The following is a 21,432-nucleotide window of genomic DNA, read 5'->3' as shown; positions in this document are numbered from 1 at the left end:
AGCTAGGCTGTTAGAGTCAGGTAACAGGGGAAAACAGTTCACCAAGTCTCACCAACTCTTTATTTCTGCCTTGCCTTATCTCCTCATAATCTGTCCCTCTGTGCCTTTGTGGACCATCTGGAATTAGGGCATTAAAGACCTCGAAGACCAGACTGAAGCTGGGAAAGCTGGGGAGGGATGGACGTAAGGGCAAGAAATAACTTTTCCCTGAGTCTGCATTACCCGGCATATTATTGAAGGTCTGCTATGTGCAAGAACTGTGCTCTCTTCCATGGGTTCCAAGATAGAAATCATGCTTACATGGTCTGTGGAGTACACATATAAATAGATTCCAGTATATTAAGGCAATTGTAATAATACAAGGACAAAACCCAGAGAAAAGAAAAAGAGCTCCTAATTTTTTTTTAATTTTTGGTAAATCTGTTTATCCTGAATTCCACTCTAATGATAATCCTACACTGTCTTTATTTTTATTCATCATAGCTTAAAATTTATAGAAACAGTATAAACTGAATTTTATATTCCCACAAATTACTTAGCTCTCATAATCACTTAATTTATTCTAATCTGCTTCTCTTCTATGGAAGTATTTAATAATATTTTCCCAGATATGTATTTCCATCTTGAGTTCATATGATTCTTAAGTCATAGTTTTCATTCTTAATTATTCCACAGTGTAACTATAGCTTGCTTGTATGTGAGGCTAAAATACACCTCCCAGAATCCTCAAACACAACACTATCCTTTGTTTAAATATCTCAGTTTCAATTCCATTGGCAAATTCCACCATAAACTTGAGTAACCACAAATAGTTGGACAGATGGCACAATTTCAAGTTGTAGATAGATTTTTCTCCTTTGCATCTGATGTTTAGGTGTGGATGTTCTTAGATTTATGATTGATCTCACGCTGTCTTCTCACCTCTAAATATCTGCAAACAATCTATCCCTCCAGTCCAACTTTGTTAGATTTCCCTTTAATGCCATCATGCCTGTGGTTATGATTTCTTTAGGTGCAATATGATACTTTGAAACAGTTTAAGCAAAACATTGAAGTCTAATTTTAAGAATACAGTGTACTCCTTGTCTGGTTAATTTATTCCTCTCTCCCTTGGCTGCCACAGTGTCTAACTAGTCAAGTAAGTAAATTACAGCACTCTTCAATATGTTCGCTACTTGAATTACTTCTTTTCTTTCTAACTTTATTTAACTAATGTTAAGTATTTTATTTTCAAATTATAAAATATTTCACACGACAGAAAATAAGTTAATATAAACAAATATACCCCAGACTTAACAAATGTTAAAATTTCATAATTTTTATCTCAAGTTTTAAAAGAAATAAAATATTTCAGCTAGACAGCTATGCCTCCCAACATCCATTTCTCTTTGTCCTTGCATAAACTTGATGTGCATTCTTTATTTTCACATTGTATAAACTAAACTACCTGTGCTTCTATACGTAAACAGTACAAACACACTGCATATATTCTTTTTTTACATTCAATGCTAAGTTTTCGAGATTTATCCCTGCTGATACATGTAGTTCCAATTTCTTCATTTGAACTACTTTTTACTTACCCAGTCACTTACTAACATATATATAGGTTGTTTCCAAAATTTTTGGCTGTGACAAAACAAACAGCCTGCAAGGAACATCCTTGTGCTCTTTCAATCCTGTGCACATTTGTTAGAATGTTAAAAACTCTAGTTTCTCTCTAGTACTTTAGCCTTTGTTCCTAAAAGACCCAGACCATGGGGTATGGGACTTATCCAATTTATGACACTGTCCAAAGTTTCCCAACTGACTGAATTTACATTTGCACTGGCAATGTGCAGACTTCCCATTTATCCACAAGACCACCAATAATTGGAATTACCAGACTGTTTTGTTTGTAATAAACTATTGAGTATGACATGCTATCCCCTCTTCCTTCAGTTGGCAGTTAGCACTCCCTTGATTACTAGTGAGACTGAGTGCATCTTCATGGTCCTGGAAAATTTGGTGTTCACCTTATGGCAGTGACTTCTTCATAAACCTTTTTTCCATTTTTCTTAAGTGTGTGGCAGGGGAGGTGTACATGAATTCTGAATTTTATTTCAATCTGTTTTTTTTCCACCTAAGTTAGTATGGATACAATATTGTTTTGATTAAGAAAGATTTAGGTTAACTTTTTTTTTGCCTCATATTAATATAGCTGCCTCTGTTTCATTTGCTTATTTGCCTGTTATGTCTTATTTCGATGACTTTATATTCAGTGTTTCTGTGTCTTTTTGAACAAATCATTTTAATGTATTTGTATTTGTTATAAGTACTAATCAGTTTGAAGTGGGTTTTTTTGTATTATCTTATAGTTTTTTCTTTTTACTTTGGTTTTTAAAAAGTTTTCTTGTTTTCTACCTTTTTAAATTTTGCCTTATTTTCCTTACTCATTTTTTAATCCTTATGTTGTTTTGGAAATTATAAGTTGGTCTGTTATTTCAGGAGCTGCCCTAAAGTTTTTTACGTGCATTCTTGACTTAAATAAAACTTGATCAGAATCAGAAACTGATAACACAAAAAAATACAATGATCTTAAAATGCTTTAACTGTGATTGTTCTCTAATCAGACATGTGATTTTATCCTAGTATTTTAGTTTCACATTTTTCTCACCCTCTCCAAAATTAGTCATTATATTATTGTTTTATAATTAGTGCACATTTTATTTACTTACTTAACAATTTATTTGTTTACCTATGCTTCTTATATTCCAGTGGTTTCTTCTGATTTGTTTCTTTTTCCTGAATTGTCATTTTCTGGTACTTTCAACACTGAGTTATAAAAAGTATACTCTCTCAGTCTTTATTATGTGGACCATGTCTGTTTCACTCTCACATTTACAGAGAAGATAACCTATATCATGTTTCCAATTACTTTCTTTCAATATGAAGCATATTTCTAAAATTTCTTCAGGTTTCTATTGCTCCAGGGGGAAAACCTCCTGTCAGCCTAATTTTTATTCCCCTACTTGGTGTCCCTTTTTTATTGTTGTTAAACTTTCATTACTACTTTTCAGTGTCCTGTATTTTCACTATGGTATGTCTGGGGGTGGGTTTGTTTATATTTTCCTGTTTGAAACTCAGTGTAGTTCCTTAATTAGATGATTCTTCCAATCTGAAAAAATACCAATTCATTGTCTTTGAATATTGCTTCTCTCCTTTCTGGAACCATTTTTAAAAATATGTGGTACTTTGTCACGATGTGGTGAGGACTCTCACAGCCTCACTGCTCCCCACCTCACCAGCCTCATTTCTCAAATGCCCTTCAGCCATGAGTCTACTTAAATGGCTCACATTAGGGCTCTCTTCTATCAAAAAAGCCTTTTTTCAGGCTCTTTCCTGAATGGACTTGTAGAATTACTCTGCTCCTCTTCTACCAGTTAACTGTAACTCCTCCTTCAGGAATGCTTTGCCCACTGTTCTGATGGCAACTGTTCCCCTCTTAGAACATCTTGAGTTTCTTGTTTAGAGCTCCTGGAGGTAGTTGTGCTTTTTTATTTGTTTAAGTATCAAATTAATGTCAGACTTTTTCCACTAGATTCCCTGCTCTGTGAAGGCAGTATTTCGTTTTTTGTTTTTTATTCTGTTGGCATTTTATAGGCACTCGGGCAAAGGCAATGTAGAGACTGGCACCAGTGAGGAGCTGTGGCACAATCAGGGACCCGGATAGTAACTATTCATCCCTGAACATCAGTCTCACTTCCCTCAGAGCAGACCAGCTTTCTCTCCTCGCTGCAGATATTCCATATCATAAAAGGCTGAGGGTCAAGAGCCTCCTCAGATTAAATAGTACACATTGCCCATTAGCCAAGATTGTCCCCCTTTTGCTCACAGTCTTTAGGTGTCCTCTGACTACAGTTTCTGCGGTATCTGGCTGAGAGCTGGAGAATATGCTTCCAACTCTGGATCATTTATGGATAAATCCTTGTTTCCCCATTTGATTCTAGAACAACTGACTTTTTAAGGTAATAACACCTTCAAAAATCAAATAAGAAATAAAATGTATTGCTCACACTTGAACCAAATAAATAACCCCCAGTGCACTTATTTCACCAATATTTGCTGAGCTCCTGTTGAGTTCTTTTCGCTCCATTAGGCTTTTAGGATACAATAGCAAATATAAAGAAGGTCCCTGCTTTCAATGAGATTAGAGTCTAGAGAGGCAACATTATTCCAGTGCTCATGCTACTACTAAACAGACATTCAAGCAACATGTGAATGCTTTATAAAAGAAATAAGGTTCCTTCTGAGTATTTAACAAATTAACTTGACCTATAAAGGAATTTGCAGTAAGTTGGGGAAGGCTTACTTCATGAGTGACTCCTGAGCTAAGATTTTAAAGATGAGTAGAAGTTAATCAGACAAAGAGGAGAGGTCAGAGCATTTCAAGAAGAAACATCAGTATGTGCAAATGTCCTGTGGCAGGAAGCAGACTGGCAATGATGAGGGGCTAAAAGAAGAGTAGACGGGTTTGAGAACAGAAGGGAAAAGGGAACTTACTAGAGCTGAGGATGGAGAGTTATACAGGAGTGGGAGAGAAGTGTGCTATCTTGTGCTGGTTAAAAATAGCCAATTATTATATTTTCAGAAATGTTGTGAGCCAGCTATTAAATAACCATTATTAAAAAACAAAAGTATACAAGCTTAAGTTTTAAAATGATATTAGAAATAAAGTTGTCCTAATTATTCCCAGTCACTCATTTATTTTACTACATTTTGCTATTTGTGCTCCTGAGTTTATTTATGTCTACCCTACTGGTATGATGGAAACACTTCATAATATGTGCTGCTCTGCTCTACTCCCCAAACTCACAGTCATTGATTTTACTTTAACTCACTGGACATCGACCATGGTTGGAGCTTACGCCATGGAAATTGGCAAAACTTTCAAATCAGAACTCCCTTACCCACCCAAGACTCAGCTATTAAGCACATACTGCCCTTTTCTGAATGAGACTGTACAGAGCCTTGGAGACCATGGTAAGAATCAATCTTTACTGCAGGAGAAATGAATGGGCACTGAAAGGTTTTAAGCAGGGAGTTGACAAGAGCAATTTCTACTTCAACATTCAACAAGATAACTAAGACTAAAGAAAACGAGCTGACTCTTTGTGGCCCCTATTGTAAATAATGGTGACTCAGACTAGGATCAAAGCAGTGAAAATGGAGAGAAATGAATGGATTTAAGACATATTTAGGAGGTAAAATAGAAGGCTGAGCTGTGGTGATATTGTAATGAACCAGTCACTTAAGACCCTCATGAAGAAATAAAATACATCCTTCCCAATTTCTGAATATTTAGGATGTTTTCATTTTGATCCCAGTCCTTTGACACCATGTGTCCAAGAACCAACTTTGCATTTGAACAAACAGACCTGAGTAAAAGGTAAAAATCTACCCACAGGGGAATATATGAAATGAAGGAATTAACCCTGTACAAAAATACGTTATCTTAAAAGTAATAAAAGAAATCCACACTTCTCCATCTTCATATATGCATAATAGAGCATGGATGGTAGCGATGAGATGGTCTCCCAGATCTCTCTGACTGCAGGGAGCATATATGTCTGAGGTCCAGCTGCTTGAGCCGAGGCCTTGCTGCCCACAAGTGGACTCCAGACAATGACTGAAGGGGACAGAGGCACTAAAGTAAGCCTGTTATGGGCGGTGCCAGATTCCTCTGATGGGTGGCTTTAACTCTATGACTCCCTAACGTCCTTTCCAAACTTAACTCAGAACTACATTACCTAAGATGCTTGCACCCAATTTCCTTCGTCCACAACCACTGCCCTTCACTCAGGGTTAGACCTTCCTCAAGGTCTGATAGCCCTGTGTGCCTTACTTGATTCCCTGCTTCTGCCTCGTGTCTGTGGCAGTTTTTTGAGGGGTTGTGACTTGTGATAGAAGATATCTATAGTGCAAGTTTCTGTGTCCAAGAGGACTTTCTGCTCCCTTCCACGAGGTCAGACAGCTTTTGCTTCTACCCTTTCCCAGAAGTAGATCATTGTGTCTTAGAGGCTAGACAATGTCTTGCCATTTCCCTAGTGCTTAAGTCTACTTTTTGTAAGAGAGAACCGTCTGGGGAGCGGACGCAGTTTTGTGTCTGTGTGCCCAGAAGGGATGTTTTCCCGTCTCTGCTGCCCCCCTCCCTTGAGAATCCCATGGAAAAGAGGCCATGAGTGAGTACAGACTACACCATGCCTGGGCTCCTCGGGATTCTAAATGTTGTGATAGGTCATGCTCCGTCTTAACTGCTCATTAAAGTTTCAGCTGTTTTCCTTACTTCCTGCAGGGAGGCTGCCTCTCTTGCCTGTGATTTGCCAAAGGTGAAACAGTTGATGTGTCCTGGGCCATACTCAGAGGGCCTGACACGCTATTCCACTCAGTTCACCTGGTTGCCATGTGATCTCAGATCTCTGATGAGTCCAAGAGAAGTTACAGCTTTTGCAGGTCATCTGGCTTTTTCTCATTTTTAGCATGAGATTAATGTTCTATTTCTTTCTACATGCTAAGAGAGAGAAAGTCCCCTCCTCTTGTTTTAAAAAATCAGTTGTCCTCAATCAGGTCTGTTCTGTTTAAAAATCTGCACCAGAATTTTATGTGTGGTGCGTATTAGAGAGTCAGGAATAGAATGTATACATAAATTGTATGTTATACTCCAGACATGGGAAAGCTTTATGTTGTCAAACACTATTACGGTACTCATTCTGTAAATTTGTTGAATGTAGACCTTAAGAAGTAGCGGAAGTACCCAATTCGATGTTAGTCAAGGCTCCCATTGCAGAGGATAAGAAGATCTGTTGCAAGAAGAATTGTTTCTAGTTTATTTTGCTTTGGATCATGATTCAATACAGTTACCTTGTCCTTCCCGCCAGGTGGTTGACCAGATTGATACCCTGACCTCTGATCTGCAGCTGGAAGATGAGATGACGGACAGCTCCAAAACGGACACCCTGAATAGTAGCTCAAGTGGCACGACGGCCTCCAGCCTAGAGAAGATCAAAGTGCAGGCCAGCGCCCCTCTCAGTAGACCCCCAGCTCCCCCGTTCGCTATCCTCACCGTCCTGAAGAAGCCAAACCCTCCGCCGCCGCCTCCACGGCTGACACCTGTGAAGTGCGAAGCCCCCAGAAGGGTGGTGCCCGCTGTCAATCCTGCAAAGACCAATGAAACCGTTCTGCGAAACGGAGGCTTGCCAGGGGTGCCAAACAAAATCCCAAACGGCGACATCTGCGCACCCAGCAGTAACCCGGACAAGGCTCAGGCGCCGCCACTGATGCACAGACCTGAAAAAGACAGGTGTCCCCAGGCGGGGCCTCGGGAGCGTGTTCGGTTCAATGAAAAAGTGCAGTACCATGGCTATTGTCCGGACTGTGACGCCCGGTATAACGTAAAGAACAGCGAGGTGCATTTACACAGCCAGCCTGTCCACCCCCCAGGAAAGCTGCCTCCCCAAGGCCCTCCCCTCCCTCCTCCACCCCATCTCCCTCCTTTCCCACTGGAAAATGGGGGGCTGGGAATAAGCCACAGTAACAGCTTCCCCCCTCTCAGACCTGCAACTGTGCCTCCTCCCATTGCACCAAAACCACAGAAGACCATCTTGAGGAAATCAACTACCACAACAGTGTGATGTATGCCATTTAAAACACTTTTTGGTTTTTTTTTTTAATTTCTATATTATAAACATAAAATAATAAGTAATGAGCACTTTCTACTCAAGCAATAAAAAGCCCAAATATATTATTCCTGCGTTCAGCAAAGTGGCATAAAAATCACTTGGTAAGTACGCAGTACGTTGTTTATATCCTGGGTATGCATTTTTTAAACCGTTGCATTATCCAACACCACAAAACAATGATAAGGTTGCCTCTCTTGTTCTTTCAATGGACCTGTGACAAACACTGGCCTGTCCATTTCAAATAGTTTGATTTGCTATGAAAGATGAGATTAGACTCGATTTATTCATGCCTAACTCACATGTGCACTATTAACATGTCATACATATTCTTGAACCTATTGCTTTTTAATAAGAAATTGTAATACTAAAGAATTATTATTTTTCCTAAAGATATTTGCCACTACTCTGGCATTATTAGACACTCTTGAGGACAATACCAAAACATTTATTTTCTATACCATGCAATTTGATTCTCTATTCGGCTATATATGTAATGAGGGACTTGGTGGAAATATCATATGTCAATAAACAATAGTAAACAATGGCAAAATCAAGTGTTCATCAGAATTAAAACAAAGCAGAGCTTCACTTAATCTCATGTTTACATTCTTCAAAATGGGCAGCAATTCTGACATTGGGGAAGATTATAGGGAGTATATGTCAGAATTTTCTAAATTAAGTATCACAAGCAGGTCATCGGTAGAACTTTACATATTTTCATGTTACACATTTTGGTACCTCAAAGACCTTGTATTGAATTCCTCCTCCATTGCCAGTCCCTTTAGACCTCATTACACTCAGCATTCCTCCAGGACACCATACAGTGAAGCAGTAGGATGTGTGCCTCCTGCATCAGCAAGCTCTCTGCCTCCCTGAGGGAACCCCTATTTATAGGATAATCATAGGGGGAAATGAAGAAGCTTCTGCAGCAAGGTGTTTTTAGCATTAGACTTAAGCTGTTTCTCCTCGGAGTTGACATATGCCAGGGCTCTTTGTTATTCTGTAAAAGAGAAGAAATTCCTTCTTTCGAACATTCAGTCAAGGTTTTTCTCTTCTAATTTGCTAATTGAGGTCACTTCCCCACCCATGGACCAAGTTCACTTCCCAACTGTAATGATTTGTAATGATCAAATGTTTTGCCCTAGAACTAGAAATATGTTTATCTCCTCTGGAATCATGACGGCAGGTGCATGCCTAAACTAAATTTGTCCATCAAGTGGCAAGAGTAGCAGGAGTCATCTTTAGTAGAAGTTAATTGATTGTGCAACAATAAAGAATATTGCAACCTTTTTGACTATTTGGCATTTGATCTGAAACTTTAGTTTTTGTTGCTATAGGAAGGTAGTCTTCAGTCAGATTTCTTTATTACTTTTTTCAAGCTGTATCCCAGTAATTTGGAGTAATGTTTTTAAACAACTCCTTATTAAAAAATAGAAATATATTTGGGCAGAATAACAAAGCAAATAGGCTTTATTTTTTAAAGGAACAATCAAATGAGTAAAAAAAAGAAAAAGCGGGGTGCCACGTTAAAATTTACTCAGCATGATTCCTCTTGTGTATATTTTGGCCATGAAGATAATGCAAGCAGAAAAAATCCAAATTTTCAGAAAGTTACAGAACATAAGGCCAATAATCAAGGAGGACCATAATCTAAAATTTATTAATTGTATGCTCAGTATGCTTAATACATCCGAACCAGGTAAACAAATAGTTGACATATTGAATACCAAAATAATATATTCTTAACTTTTTAATGTATCCATTTATGGTTGGTATCAATAGACTCAGGGTTTCATCATCTTTTTATTTTTATTCATTTAATTTTTTTTTGAGAGTCAGGGCAGAGGCTTTTATTGAGAGATATAGTGAAAGGTCAGAGCTCCTGGCTCAGGCCAGGAGGGGACAAGAGAGCCCTCATCATCTTTTTATATTTAAATAATGACTTCCTTTCAAATGTCCATCCAGTGTTAGACCTTTAGGTCTTATAAAAGTCTTACAGGACATACAGTTTTCTCCCTTCAGCCCATCTTCCTTCTAAAGCCAGTTACTGTGACCTAACACTTACCTTTTAGCTTGAGATGTAATCCCTGTTGATGTTTGGGAACCAGTCTAGATCTCAAGGTAGAGCTTTCTAGCAATCACAGATCATCCACAGAAGAAATAATTTACTTGCAATAAATCAAGTTGAGTAAGTTGAATAATTCAAGCTGGTTGAATAAGGACATTGAGCCGGATGCCTAAACAAAACTCGTGAGGTTCAAATCACCTGTCTTCCTCAAAGTATAAACAAAGCCACCCCATGAAAGATCATCTTTTAGAGTTTGATTAGTGATGTGTGCCAGAACTAGAACTCATTTTCAACACACTTATAAGTAACTTTTGTCCTAGAAAGCTGTATTAAATCTCCACCTTAAAAAAGTTGTAGTTATTAACCTTCTTTCATTACCATTTATTTATTATATCATCAACACCAAATGGGAGATTACAGCAATGTTGGGACTTTCTTTTGAGTGTATTTGCCCCATATGTTATTTTTTTCCCATTAATGTATGAAATATATTGGGCCAATAAGATTTTTTTCCCAACTGATAATTTTGCAACATTCACTGGAGCTTAGTTATGCCTTTAAATATATATTAATTTGTAAAACATGGAAAGCAATTAACAGAGAGCCTCAATATTTGCCTGGAAACTTGTAATTAAAATGTCACTGCAGTTTTTGTAATCAGCCGCATTGCTTTCAAAATTTAAATTCAGAAGTGCAAGCTCCGCATGTCACCATTGAATTATCATAAAACATGGTAAACAGTTCCTCTTCCTGAAGATCCTGAAGCAGAAATGCTTTCCTCAAATCCTTAAGGGCGGTTTCTTTTCTTTCACAGTATGCATTTGAACACTATTACCCCGTGTAGAGTAGTGTACCACAGAGCTGGCCTCCTTACTGCCTTGAAGGTATGTTCCTACACAATGCAAAATGGTAATACCGTGAATGACAACATCCATTCATACTGAATGGCAGAATATATATTTTTAAAGAGTATCCATTAATTGGAATAGGAAAGCTTTATCTTGTCAGTTTAAACAATTGTCCCATTCTTGTGATGGGAGGTTATTGTATCCCTCCTGATGAAAGGCAAAAAGAAAAGAAAAATGACCAAAGTTCTCTGCCACCTCTCAGTACAGCAATTGTAAAAGGAAAGAAAAAAACATATTTAGGTCATACTTAAGCAAAATATAAAATCTGCTTAAAAATACAGTACATGTAAAAAAAGGGAAATTTTCCACTTCCAATTTGATATTATATTTATACCTCCCCTCATTAGTTTAATAATATTCTAGAAAAAAAAGTCTGCTTTTATCTGAAGTGGTTTAATTAACCTAAAAAATCACGGTTTGAATTATGCCTGCCTCTGATTGTTTAATGAATAAAGGAGTAAGACGCTGTATTATATGACTTCTTTTGGTGAGATAAATAGTTGCTTTTAGCATGTCCAAGAGCAGCAGCTACACACAGCCTCTGAAACTGTGCAAGACCTCTTATCTGCAGATTCTGATTATAGCTCTTTTTGGATGCTCCGTGAAGAAGAGCCTGAGTAGTGCTACATGTAATTGCACTGGGAATGGTGTAATCAAATTTTGAATCACTGCCTTGACTCGATTTTTTTCCCCACTGGAATGTATGTGGTAATGCAACGTCAACTCTTGTAATTGTCCTGATGCCATTTCTTTCTCTGGGTTCTGTTGTAGCAGATTTTGCTGGGATGTACACTCTAATTTGTAGCAAAGGATTGCACTGTAATGTGCTCTGGTACATACTGATGATTCCTAAGTGAGGAAGTAATTTATGAGCAATAAGGTTTCCTAAAAAACCATATCACATAATTAGGTAAAGTGCACAGAATCATATGATTACTAGACACGCTCACACAATCACATGAAGTTCTCTGGGTCAATTTGTAACTGTGACACTGTATTTATTTCAGACTAAACATTTTGGAGTTGCAGAATCGTTCAAGTTGCCTGATTCTGGAATAATGACAGATGTGATGCTAGCATTAGGGCACACAGTGTGTTGAACATAAAAATGCAGTTGGCCACATCTGGCAGAGCACCAATTATGTAGGGCATCATTTCATCTGAAGCATTTGGATTTATCATTGTGGTCTTTTTGGAAAAAAAACTAAAGTGGGGCATAAGGAAGCTCTGCAAATAACCCTTTCCATAAAAGGTAGTTAAAACAACATGTGGTATAGAATTGTGTGAGGACCATGGGAAAATAAGGAGGAAATATTGCTTAGAATGTTATGACTTCTAGAAAGTTCAAAGATAGGTAAGCTAATGCTACCAACTGTCTTCTGAAAGTTTACATACATGAGACTTTCTTCAAGTCTCTTACGAATGTCTAAAATAGATACTGTTACCCTGATTTACAAGTGAAGAAATCTAGGGCCTCAGTTTCAGTATCCTGCCCAAATTACCCTCTTAATAAGTGACCAGCCTGGCAGTTTAGTGTCAGCGGGACCCCCCCATAATTTTTCCTCCACAACATCATGATTTGATTATGTTCTTCATAGCCCTTAACTTTGCAAATCTTTCCTTTATTCTGAGCAGTTATTTTGACGCTTGAGAGGGGTTACCTAATGTTGTTTTGACATTCTTAATATGTTTGATCTTTGCATAATATGAAAGGGATTTCAGGCAATTTAGCTACCGTCTAAAGTGAATGAGCTGCTGAATAATTCAAGCCTCATTTTCTCGTGTATTATACCAGTGGCTTCACCTTTCAGGGTTTTTTTCTCTAAGTTCTAAAGCTGTCTATTATTTTCATTTCTTTGCCTAAGAAGTTCTGATTTCATGGTGTTAATGTCATTTGACCCTGAATGTGTCACTTCCATTACTGGTATTTCATTTGTGAATTTCATATATTTAACATTGACCCCAGAGCTAAAAATAAAGCTGGTAAAAACGCAGTGTATTAGAGCTGTCCCTAATAAATAGCTTTCTCAACCTTTTGCTATTAGATGATAGATATGATTTTCTGCTATTTGATAATGTGATTGTCAATTCTCCCAATCACCAAAGGGAATTCCGGACCAGCTAAATAAAATAGTGTGTGCCCTCCAGTGGATTAGTGTTGATGTTGACAACATATATGATATCCAGCCCTTACCAAGGGCTTCCTTTATGCCAAATACTCCTGTACATGTTTTGCATGTATTATTTCCCCTTATCATATCATTTTCCATCATTAACAACACAGTGTCTTAGACACTGTTATTGTCTATATTTTACAAATGGGGAAACTCTGGCATCGGAGACCTGCTGCCCAGAGTCGTAGCGCCAGGAAGTGGTCGAGCCAGAACTGCAGGGCAGGCAGGCAGCCTCCATGGCCCGATGCTTCACTGCCTTCAGAGCTGCCTACAGCATGGCCCCTGTGCTGCACACAGGCGATCTCTACTACTAAGGGCCATCAGCTCACAGGAACTTGCCTGAGGAAGTTGTTGGAAGATGGACAATAAGAGCAAACCAAGTTTTTTTCTGTTTGTCGAGATAGTCTAGACCGTGCTGTGGTAGCAGACAAACCACAGGCATTTGGGTTATTGTTTCCTCAAAGTTCACGTCCAGGAGACTCTCCAGGGAAGGCCTCCCTCAGGTAGTTATTCAGCAACACAGGCTATGTTGACTGTGGACCACCATCTGGTTAAGTGTCCAAGACCACCAGGCGGAAGGGGCAATTGGAGAATCTCACCTGTGCTTTGACCCCAGCCCCTGTAGGTCGTTGGCCAGCACTAGTCACATGGCCCTGTCTGTAGTCCCTAGATTCCCAAGAAAGGGAAGGAGATCCCCATGGGGGTGAGTACCAGTCATGCCTACCACTGTTTCTAAAGGGGTCATTTTTTGTTGTTTATATTATCTGAAAATAATAATAGAGTCTTACAGACCTTCCTTTCCTTTTCATATTACCTGATGCTCACTTAATGTTATCATAAATTAGGATGCTGTCTTATTTTTTTTAATTGAAGTATCATAGATGTATGATCTTATATTGAATTCAGGTATACAACACAGGGGTTCAACAGTTACCCACATTATTAAATCCTCACCCCGACTAGTGCAGTGTTGACTTCCTATGTGTCAACACAGGAAGATGTTAGAGAATCACTGGCTAAATTCTCCATGCTGTACAACCATTCCCATGACCAACTTATATTATGACTGAGAATTTTTGTGCCCTGTTATCTCCCTCACCCTCCCACTGCCCACCCCAAACCCTCTCCCTTGGTAACCACCAGTCACCACCATCTCAGTGTCTATGAGTCTACTGCTATTTTGTTCATTCTGTTTTGCATTGTTTTTATAATCTTCAAATAAGTGAAATCATATGGTACTTGTCCTTCTTCACCTAATGCCATCTTTGTTTAAAACAAAGATAAAGAGGAAAGAAGTGAATCTAACATCTTTGCTAAAAACTTAGTGGAAGGAATTGACAACATTTACTAAAATGAAAGGTAAGTTTCATTACAGCATTTAGCTACCCTGTTTGTGTTCCATCTGAGGATACTCACCAACCTACATCTTGTAGTTCAATATGTGACAATTGCACACCAGATTTTCATTAGTCAAATTTCTAAGTAAAGATTTTTTTACAGTAGATTAGGTTTCTATATGAATAATTCTTTATGGAAAAAATTCCCCATAAGGGGAATAAATTTTTATGGGAGTAATTATTCCCATAAGGACAAACCTAATTTGAAGACACAAACTTATTTATCCAGAGTAGTCAAGGAAATGTGAAACTTTTTGATAAAAATTTAGGTCATTGATGATGTAAATTAAGACATGTGTCTGTAATATTAATTTAGATGATAGTACATAAAGATAAAGGCATAAATTTGAAATCAGAAGGCCTGGATTTCAGGCTAAGTTTTCCTAGCTCCCAAGTGGTTCTAATCAAATTGCTCAACTAACTCTGACTGAGGCTTGCTTCAAAAAGAAGATAATGGTGTCACTCTTTCCTACCTAATAGGTCTCTTGAGTCATTATCCTTCTGCCCTTGTATATTTTGGGCTTGCTCAATCCTCCTCTATGTGTAAGGGACAAGGACAGCCATAACAGAAGGGTGCTCCAGTTGCACAAACCCCGAGAGAACTTCTAAGGCAGCAGGACCATATGCGTCAGCGTGCTCTTAGGCAGCAGCACTGGAAGGTAAAATGGATGAGGCAGCATGGAAGGGCAACCTCAGGGTTCAACCAGCCTGCAGCCTTCAGAGCTATTAATAGGCAGAATCACCAGCTTATTCTGCCTCATTGTTTGCATATGTCAGAAGCACCTGTCCAACTCTCCCTTACAACATCCTCTAGGTTGGAGCTAAACAGACTATATATGGTAGCATAGCTAACTGCTATTCACTCTATGTTGTCTTATACATTCCGTTATGTTCTTTGTATGAGATGAAAGCTCTTCTGCTGACACAGTCTGGGTTACACACAGCATTTAGCTCAGTCATATTTTCTGCTTTGTTTATTTACTCAAACTCTGACTCCTTGTCCTCTCATGCCTCTCTTGTGGTTGCAAAAGCAGAAATGCTGTGTGTTTCCCTTGCTTTCTTTTGTCTATTGCTTCATGAGGTCGTGGCCCTGTACTTGTTACACAGATTGCCTGGTTTCACACATTCTCTTTGTGTGGTAACATTGATACCCTCAACTGTTTCCCACCACCACTGATCCCCTAATATGTTTTCTCATTTCTTAACAGAAACATTTTCTCTTTTCATTATTCTCATTCTCCAACATGTTTCTCCTCTAAAGGATATCACCTTCCACCATTGTTATAAGGTCCCTATGATTTAATGAATGTGAAAATACTTTAGGAACAGTAAAACCTCAGAGAAATGCAAATCACTGTCATCAGTTTGTGATACTTCTTGCCAAACTACCCATGTTCCTTGTGAAGCTCTTGGGTTGATTTGTATTTGCCCAGGTTAATCCTAATGATATTTTATTCATCTCATTTATGAAGTAATTATTTTACTTCGATGTTTTTGTAGTTACTATGATCAAGTAAGACCAGTGATTTCTTAGACCCTTGCCAGTTTATATGTGGAAGTCTCATTTTTGACTTACTGGATTTTGTGAATTAGCAAGGTGACTGGATCAGAAAGCACAGTTTATTAAACTGAAGCTTAGTTTTAATCATTTATGATAATATTTAATTGCATGAGTACATTTGTTTAGAATGTTATTTATCAAACTAATTAAAGTCTAATACCACTAGGACTTTATAAATCTGCTAAAAATGTTTGTTCAAATAAGAGATTAAATCATCAAGTTTTTGTTTAAAAAGGAGAATGGCTAGGTTTGTGGTTAAAATTACCATTTATTAAAATGACAAACTATTGACTATTGCTCTGCTTTAAACAAAGTCTGTGATAGATTTGAATACATATTTCAGTGAGGGGCCTTCCAGAAGAACAAGAACCACAGTTCTTTGATCATAGTGATTCATGGCTTAAGTCTAAGTGAATAAGCTTTCCTAACAACAGTCCAAAATTATCACCTGGAACTATTATTTTCTACCAAGGCAAACTCTCTGGGACAAAAACAGAATATCTGGACTTATTTTACCTCTTTTTTAAAATCTCACCATTGTATCAAATAATGGCTGTTGTGCTTGATATTTGCAATGTGGTACTGACATTCTGGGTTTTTAAATAGATTTCTTTTTCTGAGCAGAATTAACAATATTCCAAGAAATTATTATTAAAAACAGTTCTTCTATGTGACTTGCCAATAAATTTTCTGATTGTCAAAGCTCCAATTTTCAGCTATATTTAACTCCAGAATCTCCCTTATTCCCCTTAGCCAAGTAATCTGGATTCTTCGCCAAGCCTGTGTTTGTTTTCAGTCCCGATGGCACGTTCCTCGGAGGGGCTCTCACTCCCTCGGTCATGGTGTTGCGCTTGCCACTTGCCCTGCCCCTCCACCGCTGGCCTGAGCTTCCACTCCATTCTGCAGGTATCCAAGAGGGAAATCTTCTTTTCACCATTTCCTTCTCAGTCCAGAAATTGTGAAGGCTCAGGCTGATCCGCTCTTTAAAATTCTTAGCTCTGGTTTTGGCAGAGACCCTTCTCAGTCTACTTTTACAACTACTGAATCTAGGGAACCCAGTATGGATAAATTTCTCACCCACTGGCATGCATTACTCATTTCCTACTAGTGAAACTTCTCCTGGACCTGTGGCCCCAGCCTGAAATAATTTCTCCTTTCTGTCTTGGTTCTATAACTCTTGCTTTGTAGATGTCCACCATTTCTCTGAATTCTTTCCTAAATCAACTGAACGATTAATCAAATAAAAAATTTTTAAATGTTCAAAAATATCACATTGGTAAAATGGGTACAACACAGGTAAAACAATTTTTTAAAAACATTAAAATGTATATGGAAATAATAGCCAATTAGTAATTATCTAAATATACATTTAGTTGTGCATCTTCTCTTAATGATTTTATGTAAAGACAATTATTTACATATTTAAGTTCACTGGCAAAGACCATAGGAATTAGAGTAGAAAAAACTTAAAGTTATTAAATCCAGTCCCTTCACTTAATAGGTTGGAGAATTGACCTTCTAGAAGAACAAATAAACTCATGCAAACTCACGTACAGAAATGTAAGTTTCCTCATTTGATATAAAGTTTATTCCTATTAACTTAAAACAATCAGTTCCCAATGGAAGATACATCAATACATATTGGTGTGTGAGAATCAGAACCTTGGCAGAGAAAAAATAAGAAAATTTGAGCTGATAATGTAAAGTGTTGTCACATATGCAGAAAATACTAGGCAAAAAGAAGAAAGGGAAGTGAAAAGAACATTGACATAAATAAGCAATTAAAATCTTGTACTTAAAATAATTGACCTGAATGCAATAGAAGGAAATAAAGATTATGCACTTAATATATAAAAGTTAAGTTGTACTATATTTAGATGTTATGAGCCATTTAGACTAAGACTGTAAATATGCCATTCTTTTATTTTCAATTTTTTTTTATAATTTTAATTTGAAGATGCACTCCACTTTGACTACCAATATAGGAAAAAGCCGCTTTTTCCTCCCAGGGATGTATACAGCTGATGAGAGGGATTGCTGAGAGACAGGTCTGCCTACAAATGTTCCCAGGGGGATGGAGCTTTTAGTTAGGTTTATATTTAGTCTTTCAATTGCATGCATTCAAGTTCCACCTCCTCCTAAGCACTATCCAACTCAGATGGTAATGGGGACAGGAATGAGTTCTCCCTGCCAGCGAAGACCACAGTGCCAGCCGGATTCAAAGATAAAAGGGCTAAATACAATTTGCAATTGGAATTGTAGAGATGGTGCTCTCTGTAAAACACTCTAAATCTGTCTCCACTTACTGGAATAAATATACAAAGTTATATGAGTTTTCTTTCCATTGAGAAAATTATATTTATTTTTCCATGGGTTTTCTTCAACATTTGCATCAGATATTCTAAACCTAGCCACCCAAAGTCTCATGTTGTTTTATTTCCTGCATAGGGCATAGCATGTAAACTGAGGACAGGACGTTCTTTCTGTTGTACTTGATAAAATCACTTAGATAAAGATACAGCAGCCACCTCAATGGCTGTATTTGTTGCCTGAATGCATTGAATGAGGAACCAGGTGTAAAATTTATGTCCATTTCCTGTTCTCATAGCTTTTTCTACTGCTCTTATTTAATATAGTATTCCTTACAAGGTCTGGCAAGACTGGAGTGAGATTTGAAAATACTATTTTTATATCCTTGCTTTGTTTGGTGTGTGTGTGTTTCCTTATAGTTAGAAAGTGTGACATTTAATTAGCTTATAGTGATAAAGTTAATTCTCATAAATTTTCCAATCCATGAAATGAGAGAAGCTATTCCAGATTTCTTGTAACCCATGGGCTGGTATAAATAGTAGATGGTCTTCTTTATACACACTACTCCTTTAAAGAATAGGGGAATGGAATCAGATTTGGCAGCATATACTACCTCAAGATATCTTAGGAACTTCTTTTTTTAAGTACTATGTACTCCCTTAGAGTTTTTTAAAAATTTAATGTTATGATTACCATGTTTTATTTAATAATTAATTTTAGATGGCTCCTTCATCTGCTAGGATGTGAACCTTTCTAGGGTGTGAACCATGTTTTCTTTCTTTGCTCTCCCCCTTATTTCTTTTTAGTTTTTTATATTTTTACTTTTTGGCCCCCTTCACCCCTCCCTCATCCCCCTCTCCATATTGCAATGACCAATATATTCTCTGTATCTATGAACTTGGGTTCTGTTTATTCAGTTCCACATATATACTACCTCAGTGTCTTAGGAACTTTTCTATAACGAATTAGACATGAATAATACATCAGAACTTCTATAAGCAAACACAAAATTGTGGGTATTTTCACTGTCAAAATTTAAAGATAGAAGAAACATAAGAACACAAATTCTTCCACTCCTTTCTGAACTTCCTAGGAAAACCAAAAGCTTCTTAAAGAAGGGTGAGGGAAAACAAAAACTAATGAAGGTGGTGAAGGATAGGAGATTTCTATTATCATAAGGGGAGGCATCATGGAAAACAGAATTTCCCTCTGACCTTGGATCTTGGTAATGGACAGTGTTGGGGACAGGGTTTCTGTGAGTGTAGGAACCTGACTGCATTGGCTTGAGGTTCTCTCCTTTTGTCTCCTTTCTTGGTGTTTGACCTGAGGTTTCAGCCCTGGGCAAGTTCACTATGGATTCAGTGAGACTGAGAAATGATAACGGAACATTTTGGGGGTAAAAGGGTTTATATATGGCTTTATTCTCACAGTTGCAGGTCGAGTCTAGAATCAGATCTGCACCCAGCAATCTGCAGGTCTGTAATCCACCTCTGTCTCTACCTCCACCCAGAGCACTGGGCAGCTCTCTCTGTATAGTGACTCAGTCAATAATAGCTCATTGCCTATGGGTGTGGAAACATTAGCCTAGAAGTAGGCCAATTAAATCATCAAGTAGTTTGGGGTAAGGTGAGGATCCTGGCCATAGGAACTTCCATTTCCCCACACTCCACCCCTCCAGGATTCTTGTCTCACAATCTGCACACCCTCAATCTTCTGCAATGGTCCCTGTGCAAAAAAGCTGGAGCATTGTAACCTGATTCCACAACAGCAGCAGCGGATAACAACAACATACAGATAACCACAAAAATTGTGATAATACAGGTAACAAAAATTATAATAATCCTCAAGTCTGGGCAGATCAGTTGCTACCAAGTGGTCATTCCAGCTGTATTCAAACCAGTTCTATTCAGCTGAATTCATGACTAGCATTTTCTATGGAAGAAATCAATATTCTGCAGTTGTCCCTGTGGGAGAAAGCTGGAAGCTTGTAACAACAAAAACAATAATAATAGTCACCCTAAAGCCCGAGGAGATAGATTGCCACCACGTAGTCATCTCAGCTATATCCAAACCAGTCCCAGTTCATGATCTGTACTGTCATGGGAAGCCAGTAGCAGTACTGATAGTGAGCTCCGTGCATACCCAGTGAGAAACAGTTTTTGCTAAGGTGTGTGCCCATTCCACAAAGATGTTAGATGAGATTAATTTAAGGATGATAAGACACATGTTCTAATGACACTAACATAGGCAAATCTTGTCCATCAGGTAGGATGCCTGCAAGAGAATGAGTGGTCCTGTGATAGGACCATGGCAGGAAGGGGTTCCCTTCCTAGTCTAGTATACCATACTTTTATGCCTCTCTCTGTGGAGATTACTGAGAGGTCTATAGATAGTGCTACTAGAGGCACATGACTGGCCATGATGATAAAATCTCCCCAGTAAGATGCTCTTACCTTCTGGCCATTTAGGATATACTACCATGATCTCTGGGGTCCACTCTGCTGTTACTCTAGGAATACACAGGAGGCCAGCTTCCAGGCAGTGAGGGCCAGGAGGGCCAGCCATCATTGGTCCCTGTGATGAAATCTCCAAGGCCACATCCATTAAATGGCATCTCCAGGGTTTACTGCAGTTGGTGATGGAAGCAAGATACTACTCAGGTGGCCAAACCTCAGCTTCAACAATTCCTCCTTGGTTTGTACTTGCAGTTGTAGAGGGGAGGCAGCAATGTGTGTTAGCATTCCACAGAGCTCAATGACCCCTTCCAGGGCTTCTCATTCAAATGCCACAGCACTGCCCATAAGCAGAATGACCATCCCTGTAGACTATTGGTGTCTGACTTCAGGCCACATTTTAACAAACCATTGTACCTCTCTATCATGCCTGTCCCAGAAGGATTATATGGTACATGAAACTTCCATTTTATCCTTAATTGTTGCACCTATTCTTGTAGTGCATGTCCAGTAGAGTGGGTGCCTTGATCACTCTCAATTACCTGTGGTCAGCCATAGGCTGCAAAGAGATGCTCCAGGTTTTTTGGTCATCTAGTGGTCTGTACAATGTGCAGGAAAAGCAATCAGAAGTCCAGTAGCTGTGTTTACATAAGTCATGGCCTCTCAGTATTCTTCTGCCATCAGAAGAGGACCAATACAGTCTATCTGCCACCTGACAAGGGGTATCAGCCTCTTACCTTTTCTAAAGTGCCTCACAGTGATGCTGTCTCAGTCTTCAACTAATCTTTTACTTCCTCCACAGCACTTTGCAGCTCACATCCTTGTTCTGTCTCCTCTCATATGAAG

The 21,432-nt window shown here is 38.3% G+C and overlaps 1 protein-coding gene across 9 annotated transcripts in view; it reads left to right on the top strand.

Moving 5' to 3' along the window:
- PRR16 (proline rich 16) overlaps window positions 1–21,432 on the top strand; it is a 302,048-nt gene that overhangs the window by 191,289 nt on the left and 89,327 nt on the right. For 6 of the 9 annotated variants that reach the window (XM_057490708.1, XM_057490710.1, XM_036903254.2 and 3 more), the window contains one exon: window positions 6,915–8,265. In XM_057490708.1, coding sequence (XP_057346691.1) covers window positions 6,915–7,667 — 753 coding nt within the window. In that variant the 3' untranslated portion in view covers window positions 7,668–8,265. Of the gene's footprint in view, window positions 1–3,130; window positions 4,005–6,331; window positions 6,490–6,914; window positions 8,266–21,432 lie in introns of those variants that run through there. The other 3 variants (XM_036903249.2, XM_036903248.2, XM_057490707.1) reach the window with 3 other exon arrangements.

The sequence above is a fragment of the Manis pentadactyla genome, chromosome 13 (assembly GCF_030020395.1).
Source record: "Manis pentadactyla isolate mManPen7 chromosome 13, mManPen7.hap1, whole genome shotgun sequence".
NCBI lineage: Eukaryota > Metazoa > Chordata > Mammalia > Pholidota > Manidae > Manis > Manis pentadactyla.
This window is presented reverse-complemented; position numbering and strand designations above follow the sequence as displayed.